The sequence below is a fragment of the Solanum lycopersicum genome, chromosome 6 (assembly GCF_036512215.1).
Source record: "Solanum lycopersicum chromosome 6, SLM_r2.1".
NCBI lineage: Eukaryota > Viridiplantae > Streptophyta > Magnoliopsida > Solanales > Solanaceae > Solanum > Solanum lycopersicum.
The window spans coordinates 20,362,472-20,380,104 of NC_090805.1; the positions used below are offsets into that span (position 1 = coordinate 20,362,472).

General features: G+C 39.0%; 1 protein-coding gene across 1 annotated transcript; it reads left to right on the forward strand.

Annotated features, from left to right (window-relative positions):
* The first annotated feature begins 1,892 nt into the window (after nt 1-1,892).
* Nucleotides 1,893-4,678, forward strand: LOC138349117 (uncharacterized). Its single transcript, XM_069299114.1, has 2 exons — nt 1,893-1,982; nt 2,610-4,678. The coding sequence occupies exon 2, from the start codon at nt 2,612-2,614 to the stop codon at nt 3,608-3,610; it is 999 nt and encodes a 332-aa protein (XP_069155215.1). The 5' UTR covers nt 1,893-1,982; nt 2,610-2,611; the 3' UTR covers nt 3,611-4,678.
* The last annotated feature ends 12,955 nt before the right edge of the window (nt 4,679-17,633 follow it).

Genomic DNA, 17,633 nt, shown 5'->3' on the forward strand with positions numbered 1-17,633 from the left:
ATTGTCATTCATGTTCACATTTACATTCATATTTATCTTGATGTTCACGTTCGCTTTGATGTTTAGTTCACGTTTAAGCTAAAGTTGACGGTCACGTGCACATCGATATTCACATTGACATTGATGTTTACTTTGACGTTTGTATTTACATTGTCATTAACGTAGACATTCATGCTAATATTATCGTTTATGTTCAGGCTTACGTTTAGGTCGACATTAACATTTACTTTCACGTTGATATTAACATATACATTTATATTTATGTTGATGCTGACATTGACTTTTTGACACTACTGTTTATATTGACCTTCAAGATTACGTTTACGTTTATGTTTGTTATGCCTCGTATTTTTTTTATACGTAGTGCGCATCGTGATCTAGAAGACGTAAAGAAATATTAGGAAGGATGTTATTTCCAAATGTGATATTAAGTATGAGTTGGTTAATGTAAGTGCCATTAACTTTAAGTGAGGGATTAATTAGTGGCTAATTTGGATTGATTTAATCCAATGGGCCCCACCACTCAAGGCAAAAATTAAAAAGGGATCAGATTGTGGGCTGGCCTTAGTGGACAGGTGTAGAGGGGGGCTGCCTCCACTTCATACTATTAAATGAGGTGGAGAAATCCACTCCATGCTATATAAAGTGGTGAAATGCATTGCTGCATATCATCTTCTTCTTCACCACTTGTCTTAGGCAACCATGGAAATGGAGAAACCAACCCTGCAACTCTTGGCCAGCAGCTGCAAATAATTTGGTTAGTAATCTCCTTGTTTGGTGTGTTAATTCTTTAGAATACCCTTGTTAATTATCCATTAATTTTAAGAAGGGGGCGTGACCAGTAGCTTAGGAAGTTTGTTTTAGTTATTGAATGTGCTAAGTATGAATGGAAACCATAATCGGATTATTAGTGGTGTCATGTTGGTGCTTGGGCTGTTTATATGATTCTTTGGGTTATATGTGTTATTGGTATTGCTGTGGATAATTTGGATTGTTGTCGGATTGGGACGAAGTAAGGAAAATAGGGGAGGTGCTGCAGAATTTTCGTTAGATTATTAGCTAGCTTACAAGAAAGTAAAGCACGATGTTTATCTAATTGCGGCACGATTGTTGCTTGTTATAGATTAATAGCTTGAGCAGTAAATATTGGACGTGCGGCTCAATTATACGGTATGTAACGCTGTCCCTTCTTTCTTTGCTTGGCATGACTTTTAAAAATAAGCGAATAACGGACAGATTTGATACTTACCTCTAAAGCGTCTAGGTGATGTATATTCTTGCTTCCACAATTATTCCTCTATATATCGGTTATGTCTAAGGCTATGATGATCTCTAATATCTATGGTAATGCTTCTTAGAGTCATTGAAATTTTACGTTTTCATATCGTATTAAAGGTTCATAATCTTGATAAAACATTAATCTTTGGTAATACTCCTTCCTGGTTCACGTTGATTGTTCTATTGAGTTATAAGAAATGATTTTAATTGCATATGGTTGCTCATAATATTCTGCTCGTGCATAGAGTCATTTATCATTTCACCGAGTCCCGGGCCGGGTAATGTTCGTGCGGAGTTTCTTGCATATGTCACCGAGTTCCTCACTAGAGGGCGGGTATGTATATTATATATATGATTGGTGATGAGGATGGTTATGATGATGATGATGACGGAGATGACGTGATGATTATTTTGCCGAGCCCCTTACTAGGGAAGCTGGGCACCTTAAATGTTAAATATATGCATGATTTTCACTTAAAAAGTATATGTGTAGCGATATTTTGTTTCGACTTGCCACATTGGTATCCTGTCATCTTTACCTTATGCTTTACATACTCAGTACATTGTCCGTACTGACCCCCCTTTCCTCGGGGGGCTGCGTTTCATGCCCGCAGGTGTAGACGCGCAGTTCGGTGATTCTCCCGCCTAGGATATCTACTCTGCTGATTGGGAGAGCTCCACTGTTCCGGAGCCCAGTCGTTTTGGTACATAACTTTTGTGTAGTCTTTTGCTCGTCTATGGGTATGGCGGGGCCCTATCCCGTCGAGTTTCACTAATGTACTCTTAGAGGTCTGTGGACATTATGTGGGTTGTATATATATGTTTTGGATAATGGTCTGGACATGGTTTGTTTGGGATGTCCGCTTGTACAGGGGCGGCCTTGTCGGCTGCGTACATCATTATGCTTTGAATAGTGGCGGCCTTGTCGGCTCGCGTATGCTGTTATGGTTGAATGGTTATGACTCCTTATGAGACAGGTCCTCTTATATATATATATATGACGTTGGGGTTGGCTTGATTTGATTAAATTCCATATTGTCTTAGTTTCAGTTGGTCATACTTAGCAGGTTTGTATGTGGGTGTCCAAAACGGGCACTAATCACGGCCTATCGGGTTGGGTCGTGACAAAGAGTGGTATCAGAGAGGTTCTTCCTCGGAAGTGCCTACAGACCGTGTCTAGTAGAGTCTTGTTTATCGGTGTGTTGTGCACCACATCTATAAACAGGAAGCTACAGGACATTTAGGATGTCATTCTTTCTTCTTATTCTAGATCGTGCGATAGAGCTATATTAACAGGATAATCCCTCTCTAACGAATCCATGTGTTTTCAGCTATGCCTCCAAAGAAAGCGACAGCCGCCCAGAAGGGAAAATCGGTAGCAGAAGGTACTAGTCAGACCCGAAGAGTTACTAGGGCCCGTGCCCAGTCTATGCCTGGTATTATGCTCCAGTCGGAGAGCTCTGCTACACCCCCACCGCCAGAAGAGCTTAGAGCAGCAGCAGCTCCAGTTCGGGGGACACCACCAGCCCCCGAGGCCCCAACATCTGAACCTCCAGCTCCTCAGTCAGGGGCGGAGGATAGGGCCATGAGAGATGCGGTTCAATTGCTGACTAGATTAGTGGCAGATCAGACTCGCAGGCATGGACTAGGAGTTGATCATGCGGACAGATCTTATAGCTTAAGGGCTCGTGACTTCTTAAGTTGTAATCCTCCAGAGTTCTTTGGGTCAAGGCCACAGGATGATCCGCAAGAGTTTATTCGTCAGATGCAGCGTACATTGAGGATAATCAAGGCTTCGGAGACCGAGTCTGTTGAGTTGGCTACGTATCGTTTGCGGGATGTAGCTATTAATTGGTATGAGTCTTGGGAGTTATCTAGGGGTGAGGGTGCCCCTTCAGCGGTATGGGATGAATTTGTGGAGGCTTTCCAGGGCCACTTCCTGCCTCCAGAGATGAAGCGAGCTAGAGTCGATAAATTCTTGCGTTTGAAGCAAAATGGCAGGAGCGTTCGAGAGTATAGCCTCGAGTTTGATTCATTGGCTAGGCATGCGCCTACTATTGTGGCTGATATGGCAGACAGGGTACATCGTTATGTGATGGGATTGGATCGTTATCTGATTGACGGTTGTATGGCAGTGACTCTTCAGCCAGGTATGGACATTGCTCGGGTGCAGGCATATGCACAGGGGGTAGAGGATCGGCACCGGGGACGTCAGCCAGATAGAGATTATAATAGAGGCCAACATAAGAGGGCTAGATCAGCAGGTTATCCTGACGAGTTTCAAAGCGGGCAGTCTCAGCAGCATGTTAGATTTTCTTCCCAGCCAGCATAGAGTGCACCCCCACATTTCATGGGTAGGGGGTTCGATCGTATGGGATATTCGGAACCTAGTCAGAGCTCTAGGGCGTCAGGGTCACAGATGGGCAGGGGTTTGAGCCAGTCGAGGCCACCTTTGCCTCGGTGTTCTCGTTGTGGTAAGTCCCATCCTGGGGAATGTCGTTGGGCTACAGGTGCGTGTTTTTCTTGCGGCCGTCAGGGCCATACTATGAGGGAGTGTCACCTTAGAGGTAGTGCATGTGGTATGGCACAGCCTACAGGGTCCGTTGCTGGTTCATCTTCTTCTGTGGCTATGCGCCCTATGGGGCAGGGTATTCAGGCACCAGCAGGCCGTGGTAGAGGATGTGGTGGAGCTTCTAGATCTAGCGGTCCCTCAAACCGTATATATGCTTTGACTAATAGGCAAGATCAAGAGGCGTCACCTAATGTGATCACAGGTATATTATCACTATTCTCCCGAAGTGTGTATGCATTGATAGACCCAGGTTCCACCTTATCATATATATCTCCCTTTGTTGCTAGTAGGATCGGAATAGAGTCTGAGTTGATAGAACCATTTGAGGTAGCTACACCTGTAGGAGATTTTGTCATAGCTACGCGAGTATATAGGAATTGTTTAGTAGCTATATATAGTCGTCATACCGTAGCAGATCTAATAGAGTTAAATATGATTGAGTTTGATATTATCATGGGCATGGATTGGTTGGCTGCTTGTTATGCTAATGTTGATTGCAGAGAAAAGATAGTTCGATTTCAATTTCCAGGGGAACCGATTATAGAGTGGAAGGGAAGTACAGTATCGCCGAAAGGTAAGTTCATTTCATACCTCAAGGCCGGGAAGATGGTTAGAAAAGGCTATATTTACCATCTGATTCGGGTGTATGACATAAAGGCAGAGGCACCGACTCTTCAATCAGTCCCGGTAGTTAATGAATTTCCTGATGTATTCCCCAAGGAACTTCCAGGCCTTCCTCCAGAACGGGAGATAGAGTTTACTATAGATGTACTGGCAGATACCCAGCCTATATCTATACCTCCTTATAGAATGGCACCTGCTGAGTTGAAAGAATTGAAAGAGCAATTGAGGGATTTGCTAGAAAAGGGCTTCATCAGGCCTAGTACGTCACCTTGGGGAGCACCAGTACTGTTTGTGAGGAAGAAGGATGGGTCGCTGCGGATGTGCATTGATTATAGGCAGTTGAACAAAGTAACAATAAAGAACAGGTATCCCCTCCCAAGGATTGACGATCTATTTGACCAGTTGCAGGGTAAGGGAGGCAGATATTCCAAAGACAGCATTCCGGACCCGATATGGGCATTATGAGTTTAGAGTGCTGTCTTTTGGGCTGACTAATGCTCCAGCGGTATTCATGGATTTAATGAATCGAGTATTTAAACCATTCCTTGATATGTTTGTTATTGTATTTATAGACGATATTCTGGTCTATTCACGTTCAGAAGAGGAGCATGCAGATCATTTAAGGACGGTACTTAGGGTGCTTCAGCACCAGAAGTTGTATGCTAAATTTTCTAAGTGCGAGTTCTGGTTGACTTCAGTGGCATTCTTGGGGCATATTATTGGAGCTGATGGTATTCGGGTAGATACGCAGAAGATTGAGGCAATAAAGACTTGGCCCAGACCTACGACACCTACTGAGGTACGCAGCTTTTTGGGGTTAGCAGAATATTACAGGAGATTCGTAGAAAAGTTTGCCTCAATTTCAGTGCCTTTGACAAGGCTAACTCAAAAGGCAGCCAAGTTCCAGTGGACAGATGCTTGTGAGCGAAGCTTCCAGCTATTGAAAGACAAATTGACTACAGCTCCAGTCCTAACTCTTCCAGAGGGACCAGACGGCTATGTTATTTATTGTGATGCTTCGGGTGTTGGGCTAGGATGTGTATTGATGCAGCATGACAAAGTTATAGCCTATGCCTCCCGACAACTTAGGAAGCATGAAAAGAACTATCCTACTCACGATCTGGAGTTAGCGGTCGTGGTTCATGCCTTGAAGATATGGAGACATTATTTATATGGTGTCCATGTGGACATCTATACAGATCATAAGAGTCTCCAATATATCTTTAAACAGAAGGAGATGAACTTATGACAGAGGCGGTGGTTAGAGTTGCTAAAGGATTATGATGTTGATATTTTATATCATCCAGGGAAAGCGAATGTTGTAGCAGATGCTCTTAGCCGTAAGTCCATGGGTAGCTTGACAGATGTACAACCAGAAAGGAGGGATATGGTTCGGGAGATTCAGCGGCTATCCAGCCTTGGAGTCCGTCTAGCTAATTCGGAAGATAGTGGAGTTTCTATTCGAGAGGTTGCTGAGTCCTCAATCATAGATGAGGTAAAGAGACACCAATACAAGGACCCTATTCTGGCACAGTATAGAGATGCAGCTCTTCAAAAGGAAAGGACCCCATTTAAGGTTACACCTGATGAAGTGTTACGATATGAAGGCAGATTGTGTGTACCCGATACTGCGGGGCTACGACGGCAAGTTATGGGAGAGGCACACTCTGCCCGTTATTCTATTCACCCAGGGTCAACAAAAATGTATCATGACCTCAGATGCTTATATTGGTGGGATGGCATGAAAAAGGACATAGCAGAGTTTGTTGCTCAGTGCCCAAATTGTCAACAAGTCAAGATCGAACATCAAAAGCCTGGTGGATTATTACAGGAGATAGAGATCCCGACTTGGAAATGGGAGATGATTAATATGGACTTCATTACAGGCTTACCTCGCACTCAACGGAAGTATGACTCTATATGGGTTATTGTAGATAGGCTGACGAAATCGGCCCATTTTCTTCCAGTCAGGACTACTTATTCGGCTGAAGATTATGCGAGGTTATATGTCAGGGAGATAGTGAGACTTCATGGGGTTCCCACGTCCATTATATCAGACAGAGGAGCTCAATTTACAGCCAACTTTTGGAGATCGTTTCAGAAGGGATTGGGGACACAGGTGAACCTTAGCACAGCATTTCACCCTCAGACTGATGGGCAGGCTGAGCGTACTATTCAGACACTAGAAGATATGTTGCGGGCCTGTATTATTGACTTCAAAGGCAGCTGGGATGACCACTTGCTGCTCATTGAGTTTGCCTATAATAATAGCTACCATTCTAGTATCCAGATGGCACCGTACGAGGCCTTATATGGGAGGAAGTGCAGATCACCTATTGGTTGGTTTGATGTTGGCGAGACTAAGTTAATAGGCCCAGATGTGATTCAGCAAGCTGTTGACAAGGTGAAGCTTATTCAAGAAAGATTATTAGCAGCCCAGAGTCGACAGAAGTCATATGCAGATAATCGGCGTCGAGATTTGGAGTTTCAGATTGGTGACTGGGTATTCCTGAAGGTATCACCCATGAGGGGTGTGATGAGATTCGGCAGGAAGGGGAAGCTCAGTCCGAGATACATTGGGCCTTATCAGATTGTTCGTAGGATAGGCAAGGTTGCCTATGAGTTGGATCTACCATCTGATTTGGAGGCGGTACATCCAGTCTTCCATGTATCGATGCTACGTAAATGTATTGGTGATCCTTCTAGAGTATTCCCTGTAGATGATATTCAGGTAATAGAGGAGTTGTCATATGAGGAGAAACCCGTGGCTATACTTGATCGTCAGGTTAGAAGGTTACGTACTAAGGATGTGGCTTCCGTCAAAGTGTTGTGGCAAAATAACAATAGGGAGGAGATGACTTGGGAAGCGGAAGACGAAATGAAAAATAAGTATCCTTACTTGTTCCCCGTACCTGCAGGTAATTCAATTCCTAGCTTGACTATATTGATAGATAATGAGATTATGTAGCTGTGAGGCATCTGTAAGTTACGGAATGCAGGTTGATAGGTATAACTTTTAGAGAGACCTCGCTGGAATTTATTTTTGCAAGACGCTAACTTAACATTCGAGGACGAATGTTCCTAAGGGGGGAAGGATGTTATGCCTCGTATTTTTTTTATACGTAGTGCGCATCGTGATCTAGAAGACGTAAAGAAATATTAGGCAAGGATGTTATTTCCAAATGTGATATTAAGTATGAGTTGGTTAATGTAAGTGCCATTAACTTTAAGTGAGGGATTAATTAGTGGCTAATTTGGATTGATTTAATCCAATGGGCCCCACCACTCAAGGCAAAAATTAAAAAGGGATCAGATTGTGGGCTGGCCTTAGTGGACAGGTGTAGAGGGGGGCTGCCTCCACTTCATACTATTAAATGAGGTGGAGAAATCCACTCCATGCTATATAAAGTGGTGAAATGCATTGCTGCATATCATCTTCTTCTTCACCACTTGTCTTAGGCAACTATGGAAATGGAGAAACCAACCCTGCAACTCTTGGCCAGCAGCTGCAAATAATTTGGTTAGTAATCTCCTTGTTTGGTGTGTTAATTCTTTAGAATACCCTTGTTAATTATCCTTTAATTTTAAGAAGGAGGCGTGACCAGTAGCTTAGGAAGTTTGTTTTAGTTATTGAATGTGCTAAGTATGAATGGAAACCATAATCGGATTATTAGTGGTGTCATGTTGGTGCTTGGGCTGTTTATATGATTCTTTGGGTTATATGTGTTATTGGTATTGCTGTGGATAATTTGGATTGTTGTCGGATTGGGATGAAGTAAGGAAAATAGGGGAGGTGCTGCCGAATTTTCGTTAGATTATTAGCTAGCTTACGAGAAAGTAAAGCACGATGTTTATCTAATTGCGGCACGATTGTTGCTTGTTATAGATTAATAGCTTGAGCAGTAAATATTGGACGTGCGGCTCAATTATACGGTATGTAACGCTGTCCCTTCTTTCTTTGCTTGGCATGACTTTTAAAAATAAGCGAATAACGGACAGATTTGATACTTACCTCTAAAGCGTCTAGGTGATGTATATTCTTGCTTCCACAATTATTCCTCTATATATCGATTATGTCTAAGGCTATGATGATCTCTAATATCTATGGTAATGCTTCTTAGAGTCATTGAAATTTTACGTTTTTATATCGTATTAAAGACTCATAATCTTGATAAAACATTAATCTTTGGTAATACTCCTTCCTGGTTCACGTTGATTGTTCTATTGAGTTATAAGAAATGATTTTAATTGCATATGGTTGCTCATAATATTCTGCTCGTGCATAGAGTCATTTATCATTTCACCGAGTCCCGGGCCGGGTAATGTTCGTGCGGAGTTTCTTGCATATGTCATCGAGTTCCTCACTAGAGGGCCGGGTATGTATATTATATATATGATTGGTGATGAGGATGGTTATGATGATGATGATGACGGAGATGACGTGATGATTATTTTGCCGAGCCCCTTACTAGGGAAGCTGGGCACCTTAAATGTTAAATATATGCATGATTTTCACTTAAAAAGTATATGTGTAGCGATATTTTGTTTCGACTTGCCACATTGGTATCCTGTCATCTTTACCTTATGCTTTACATACTCAGTACATTGTCCGTACTGACCCCCCTTTCCTCGGGGGGGCTGCGTTTCATGCCCGCAGGTGTAGACGCGCAGTTCGGTGATCCTCCCGCCTAGGATATCTACTCTGCTGATTGGGAGAGCTCCACTGTTCCGGAGCCCAGTCGTTTTGGTACATAACTTTTGTGTAGTCTTTTGCTCGTCTATGGGTATGGCGGGGCCCTGTCCCGTCGAGTTTCACTAATGTACTCTTAGAGGTCTGTGGACATTATGTGGGTTGTATATATATGTTTTGGATAATGGTCTGGACATGGTTTGTTTGGGATGTCCGCTTGTACAGGGGCGGCCTTGTCGGCTGCGTACATCATTATGCTTTGAATAGTGGTGGCCTTGTCGGCTCGCGTATGCTGTTATGGTTGAATGGTTATGACTCCTTATGAGACAGGTCCTCTTATATATATATATATATATGACGTTGGGGTTGGCTTGATTTGATTAAATTCCATATTGTCTTAGTTTCAGTTGGTCATACTTAGCAGGTTTGTATGTGGGTGTCCAAAACGGGCACTAATCACGGCCTATCGGGTTGGGTCGTGACAATGTTGATGTTGAATTTTATGTTGACATTGATGTTCAATTTGACGTTGACATTCTCTTTGACGTTAATGTTCACGTTCATGTTTATATTTACGTTGAAATTTACATTGATGTTGACGTTCACTTTGACATTTATGTTTATGTTGAAATTCATGTTTACATTCACCCTGATATTTATTTTAACGTTCACATTAACGTTTACATTTAAGTTCATGTTGACATTGACATTCATATTGACATTCACGTTTACATTTATGTTGGCATACACATTGATGTTCACATTTATGTTAACTTTGATGTTTACATTACATTAATGTTGATGTTCACGTTGAATTTTACATTGATGTTTACATTAATATTGATGTCGATGTGTACGTTACATTGATACTCACATCAACATTTACGTTTATGTTTGAATTGACGTTTAGGTATTTGTTGATATTCAAATTAAAGTAAACATTCATGTTGACTTTGACGTTGATGTTCACATTCTCACTGACGTTCACAATTACATTGATGTTCACGTTGATATTTACATTGACGTTGACGTAGACGTGCATGTTGACGTTCACATTAACGTTGTTTATGTTAACCTTGACGTTCACGCTGATATTTATGTTGACTTTCATATAACATTTACGTTAACATTGACATTTACGTTAACATTGCCATTCACGTTAACTTTCAAGTTTATGTTTATATTGTCATTCAGGTCGAATTTCACCTTCACATTAACAATCACGTTGGCATTTATATTGACAATGACGTTGACATTCACATTCACGTTGACGTGAACGTTGATATTCACGTGCACATTTAGGATCACATTCATGGTATGGTGGACGATTGCATTGACATTTACGTTGACGTTGATGTTGACATTTACATTGATATTCATGTTTACTTTCACATTGATATTTATGTTAAGGTTCACATGCACATTGACGTTTGGATTGACGTTCACGTTCACGTTTATGTTGATGTTGATATCACATTATCATTGACATTGAAATTTTCACACCTGGAGAGTACACCACAGATGCAACCAGCATCGGCATCCTCTCAGAGGTTTCAAAAAAGCCTCTTAGCATTCGTCATAACATGTTCGCAAATAAAATTTGCCAGAAAAAACTTTTAATAGTAATTGTAGTATACTTAGACTTCATACTTCATATTCATAATAGCATGTGCTATTCTAAAAGATTGTCTCACGTGTATAAAACCGTCAAAAGAGTACAAATTTGGACTTATCCAATAAATAGTCTATATGCCATGTAGTCTTTAATAATAAAGAATCCACAGAACATAAATGGAAATAGAATATTATTAATAATTACTGAAGTCTTAATAAGCTGGAATAGAAAATATAGAATCCCTGAACATGAGGTCCTATCAAGATATGGAGGAATAAGTTCCATACTTCTTCAAATCGACCGTCTTAAACTTCAGTGGCTTGACCCTACAATTGTAGTAATATAAAGTAATGGGGTTAGTATGCCAGATGTACTAAGTATGGCTATATTCACATAACATTTAAGTAAATGCATGAAAAAGGATCATTCATCATTTCTTTCGAAAGCTTGATAAGTCATACGAATATTTTTAAGGCACATAACATAGAACATGTCCAAGTTAAGGATTTCATCAACATACAACAAAACACATATTATCAAAGAGACATGCTAACATTTCATATTCCATAGATCATATAAACATAATATACAAAAAAAAATACCAATGATCCCATCCAAACCAACAAAGTTCAATGGTCATGTGAAGCCCGTAACCCCACACAACCAAGTAGGTAAGATAGGAGACCATAAGTAAAACATTGCTTCATAAAACATGTAACATAAGTTTTCATCACCTCATAAAACAATATGGACCAATAACATGTTCTCTTACGTGACAAACTTCATATAAGCGTAACACCATATATTTAAGCATAATACTTTTCATGTGATCATATTACATAAGAACAATATCATAGGACTTCCCTGAGAGTAAAGTTGTGCAATGTCTAAGTTGAGTCACATATCCCTACCTATGCTAAGTAAACTACTCAATTCACCCTAGTAAATGTCCATTTACTTGTCTTTGTTTTTACATGAGGGAACATTTGACATAACCGACAATAGACCATGTGAACTAAACATGGAATAACTGTCATAATCCCCACACCGAAAGTAGTTGGTCTATTGGTCAAAGTATAACCAAACATGATATAACTTTCTAGGTGGATCCACTAGTGAGTATCCTATAGTGGAAACATAGTTATAAAACTAGGAGATATATTACAGACCCATATTTCCGAATTATATGGAAGCCTCTATTTCATGAGAGTAATTATGAAACTACCTTCAAAGTAGGGAAGGGAAACCTCTCATATCTAGTTGCTCGGTACTTAGGTTATGTCTTTTTCTTGAATAACCTTTAAGTTGTCTTTTATCATAAATTTATCATAGGTCATAGGAGATTAACTCCTTGTATAAACATGATAAAAATATCTTCCCCGAATGACACTAACATATTTTTGAGGGAAGGAAAAGACTCAATACTAGCATCCCAACAAAAAATATAATAAAATTAATAATGATTCACAGATAAAAGGAGTACTTCACAACTAATTTCATCACATACCTAACGTTACACATAGAACTCAATTCATGATGCACATATAACAGCTTAACATTTCATACACATAATAACGAATTTTTTTCTCACATCCAGATGAGCTCAAAATACATCAAAGAGTTACATGCCATCATTCTTCTAAAGACAACAAAACAACTAAATAGCAAGTTGGTACAACTTTTACCAAAACATGCACCAATTTAGTTGCAAGTCAATTTCATGATTATTCATTAATTTCTTTATAAAGATGAATATGTAACCTTGAGGAGTAAATAGATGAGGGTTGATGAGTGTAGAGGACTTCATGTCGGCTTCAACATCCAATGTTGCAGCCTTAACATGATGGTTCCTCCATAGAGATTTTACAGAGGAAACCTATTTGTTTCTCAACTTCTTGACTTGGCAATCTAGAATCTCAATTGGAACCTCTTCATAGGTGAAATACTAATTCACCCCTAAACCTTCAATAGACAGAATAGACACGTTGTCACCAATGAACATCTTCACCATAGAAACATGAAAAACGGATGAACCAAAGTAGTTCTCAAAGTAGTTTCAACTCATAGGAAACAATTCAAATTCGTTGTTATACCTCATAAGGACCAATATAATGGGGACTTAACTCTCCCATTCTATTAAATATATCACCTCATAGGTGAAATCTTCAAGTAGACATGATCACCTATTTAAAACTCAAGATCTCTTTTTCTATTGTTGGCATAAGACTTTCTCAGACTGTAAGATGTCTTAAATGTATCTCTTATTGGCCTAACTTTGTCTATGGCCTCATCGATAATCGCTGAACAAAGAACTGAGGACTTACCAATCTCAAACTATCCAACTGAAGATCTACACCTTCTACCATAAAGAGTGTGATAAGTTGACAAGGAGATGCTCGAATGATAGCCATTGTGGTAAGAGAACTTAATCAAAGGTAGATGATCATTCCAACTTCCTTTGAAGTTAATAACACAGCCTCTTAACATATCGTCAAGGGTCTAAATGGTATGTTCCGCTTTATCATCCATCATAGGATGAAATGCGATGCTAAGTTTCTCTTGAGTACCTAACCCTTTTGAAAAGCCTTTCAAAAATGAGAAGTGAATTGGCACCTCTATCCGAAATGATGGACTAAGAAATCTTATGAAGAATAACAATCTCAATAATGTAGATCCTTGCATAATGTTCAGCCGTGTAAGTAGAGTTATCAAGAATAAAATAAGCAGATTTGGTCAAACATTCAACATAACCCATATTGAATCATTTTACCTCCGGTTAGAGGCTACACAAAAATAAAATCCATATTGGTGGATTCCCACTTCCAAGTAGGGACATCCATGATTTTTGTTAAATAACCCGGTTTAGATTCTCGGCTTTAACTTGTTGGCAGTTTTTACACCTAGCAACAAACTCTGCTATGTCTCTTTTTAAACCATACCATTAATATATCTCTCTAATGTCATGATAGATTTTGGTGGCACCTGGATGTGTAGAATAGTGAGAATCTTCTTCCAAAATTTGATTTCTTAAATTCTTAACATCGAGTACACATAGTCTCCCTTGGTACCTAAGAATACCATCCCCCCTTGGGAGAAGGACTCAACGATGTACGATTACTTTAACTCCACCAATCGAGGACTGCTTAGATTTCATATCAACTACTAATGATGAGTAAGAGTTATGATGCACCATAAATCCACAATTTTGAGAATCTTCTAACCGAAGCTATACGAGCCAACCTATAACCATCTTTCACAAGTTAGTTCTTCTCTTCTTTCACATGAGACACACTACCTATAGTCAAACGACTTAAAGCATCCGGAACCGCGTTGACCTTGCCTTGTTGGTAAAAGGACACTCATGTCATAATCCATGAACAATTCAAACCATTTTCTCTATCGGAGGTTCAAATTATTTGTGTAAACACATATTGAACACTTTTGTGGTCATTGAACACCTTAAAATGCACAATACACAAGTAAAGTCTCCATACTTTAAAGGCAAAAACTACAACCGCTAATGAAAGATCATGAGTTGGATAATTTTTTTAAAGAACATTGAGTTGCCTATAAGCATAAGCTATCACCTTACAATGCTGCATGAGGACACATCTCAAGCCCACTCGGGAAGCATCACAATACACTAAAAAGTCTTCATTTCCCCTAGTAAGGTCAACACTGGAACGGAGGTAAGCTTATCTTTCAACTCATGAAAACCCTTTTCACAAGCTTCTGATCACTCAAACATCAGTTTCTTTTAAGTCAAGGCTGACAAGGAAAAGCACTAGAAAAAAATCCATAAACAAACCTTCTATAGTACCCGGCTAGACCCAAGAAACTTCTTATGTCTGCAGGAGTAAAAGGTATAAGCAAAATTTTGACCGCATCTGTCTTCTTCGGATCAACCTGTACACTATCACCATAGATAATCTGGTCAAGGAAAGCAATTAACCTTAACAAAAATTCACACTTGACAAATGTGGCATAGAGTTAGTATTCTTTAAGGACTTGCAAAGACAAACATCTGTGACTCTCATGCTCATTTTCATTCTTGGAGTATATCAAAATATAATCAATGAACACAATCATAAATGAGTTGAGGTAATCTCAGAAAACTCTATTTATTAGATACATAAACGCCGCCGGGCTATTTGTTTACTCATAAGAACTTATATTGACCATATCTAGTTTGAAAAGTTGTGTTGGGAACATTTTTGCTTCTCAACCTATGTTGGTGATATCCCGAACATAATTCAATCTTGTAAAAGTATCTAACACCTTGGAGTTGGTCAAATAGAGCATTAATCCGACAGAGAGGGTACTTATTCTTTATGGTGTCGTTATTAAGTTGGCGACAATCAATGCACATTCTAAGGGACCCATCCTTCTTCTTAACAAAGAAGACTGAGCACCCCATGGAGAAATACTAGGCTAAATAAACCCCTTGTCTAACAAATATTTCAGTTTGATCTTCAACTCTTTCCATTTAGCCTAAGACATCCTATATGGATTAATTGAAATGGGATTTGTATCCGGTAACAAGTCAACGCCAAAGTTCATTTCCCTTTTGGGAGGAAATCCAGGAAGGACATGAAAAAAACCTCATGGAATTCCCTCACTATTGGGACAGATTTAATAGAAGGAGTTTCACATTCTAGTTCCTTAACCCTCATAACATTGTATGTACAACCCTTACCTATAATCTTATAAGTCATCTAGAAAGAAATAATTTAACCCTTGGCATAAAATTTACCCCCTTCAACTCTAGAATGATTTCATTTGAAATTTTAATTTTACTACCCTTGTTATACAACCTTTGAAAGAAAAGCAATAATGAAGCAAATCCATACCCAAAATGATATTAAAGTTATACATATCTAGAACTACAAAAACAAGAAGAGTAACTCTATTAAGCATAATTAAAGGACCTTTCCTATAGTCTTTTTTAGGAACAACAGAGTCACCCATTGGGGTACAAACCGAAAAGGATTAAATCAAAACATCGTGAAGTACATCAAACTTACGAGCTACAAAAAATTAAACAAAAGAAAGATTAGCACATGGATCAAGCAATGCGTAAACATTAAGAACGAAAACATGCAACATACCCGTCACCATATAGGGAGTGTTCTCTTGTTCACCCATAGCCTTGAGTGCATTGAAATTGTTCCTTTTTGGAGCCTAAGGGCTAGGACCGCTTGGTTTAGCTTGGGTACTGTACCGACCCAGATTCTGCAACCCAGACCGCCACCAGCGTCGTTGACCTCTAAGAGTTTGCAGACAAGCCTCATCTTGCATTCATCACATTCATATGGTAAATTTTAGCAAAAAAATTACAAGTTTTTAATGTATTAGTTATACACACATATCATATATTTATTTCAATAATTCATCATATACTAAGTACAGCATAAATGTAACAACCATCTATCATTAGAGTCAATTCGAAAAAGAATAAAAATATATCATAAATACATTTATCAAACACGACCTTATTACAAAAGATTCAAAATAAGAGTAGGAGAGAAATGGGAGGGACAACATCCACTTGCTTTTTCTATGACTAAGGCTAGAATAAAACAGTAGCATCCTCATAATCAAGAGGACCTACCAAATGGTCTGGAGAAATGTTGATGTCCAAACCATTGCAATAGTCGCCAATTTGTCCCTTAACCTGCATCTATAAAATAGTAAATACTAGGGTTTATTACACCATTTGTACTAAGTATGGTTATATTCACCCAAACACATAAGGCTATTCATGATCAAATAAAGCTCTTCGTAAACAACATGCTATTTCTGGAAAGCATAGTCATTAGATATTCCAAAATCAGTAGTTGAGAATTTTTATATAAATATGATGTATTTTAATGCATTAAAAGAACACAAATCATTTTCTATATGATTAAAATACATTAGTATCATCCACATAATTTTTGAACAACTCGGGTGAAGATTTGAGATTTTTGATCCTCTTAGGCCGAGAGCTCCTCTTTATACACATATTATATTATATTTCACTCTTTTTCTTCTTATTGTTGGGTAGTTCAATAATTACTTTTGTCCTTTGTTTTACTTAAAAGTTCAATGACTCATTGAAGTGTCATACCCACAATGAATCGATGTAATTGATCCAAGGACTAAGGAATGATAGCCCTACCGTATATTGAGTCATTCTTTACACTATATATTCTTTAACTTTCATAAGCAATTCTCTATTGATCATGCCATTAATTTTATTACTTTCATGTTTTATATATTATACTTTTCATATACATTACACTTTGGAATCATTGATGTATCATAAAACATCTCAAGTGAGGGCCCAACATATGGGACCTCAACCCGAGGGCCTTATTTAGAAAACAAAAGGTCTGCTTCATTCGCTTATTCGTACTTCACCTTATTCATTTCATTCATTCATAGGCTGATGTTAACATCATCTTTACCTATGATGAAGTGTAAGACTCTCATCAAGATCATGAAGTGCAATGACCAACAATGACCTAATGTTATTACTTCTATCTGATTTCACTTCCCGATTGTCTTGCTTAAACACCTTTGGTATCGTCCGTTTCATTATCTTTTGTACTTTGAGTCTTTCCTCATTATTTCTTTGGGAACTTTAACCTTAACAAAAATAGATCATGAATCTTCATGTAATCCAGTGTCTCCCCCACACCAAACAAGGTGTAATCACCTGTAAAAATGACCCAAAACATGCTAGCATACATGGGAATTAAACCTCGCTAGATCTCCATATTGGCAGTGTAGGTTCGAAGACTAGGAGATATAAGGTGACCCATACCCTGCATGACGGAGAGTCTTATCTCATGAGAGTTACGTGAACCTAT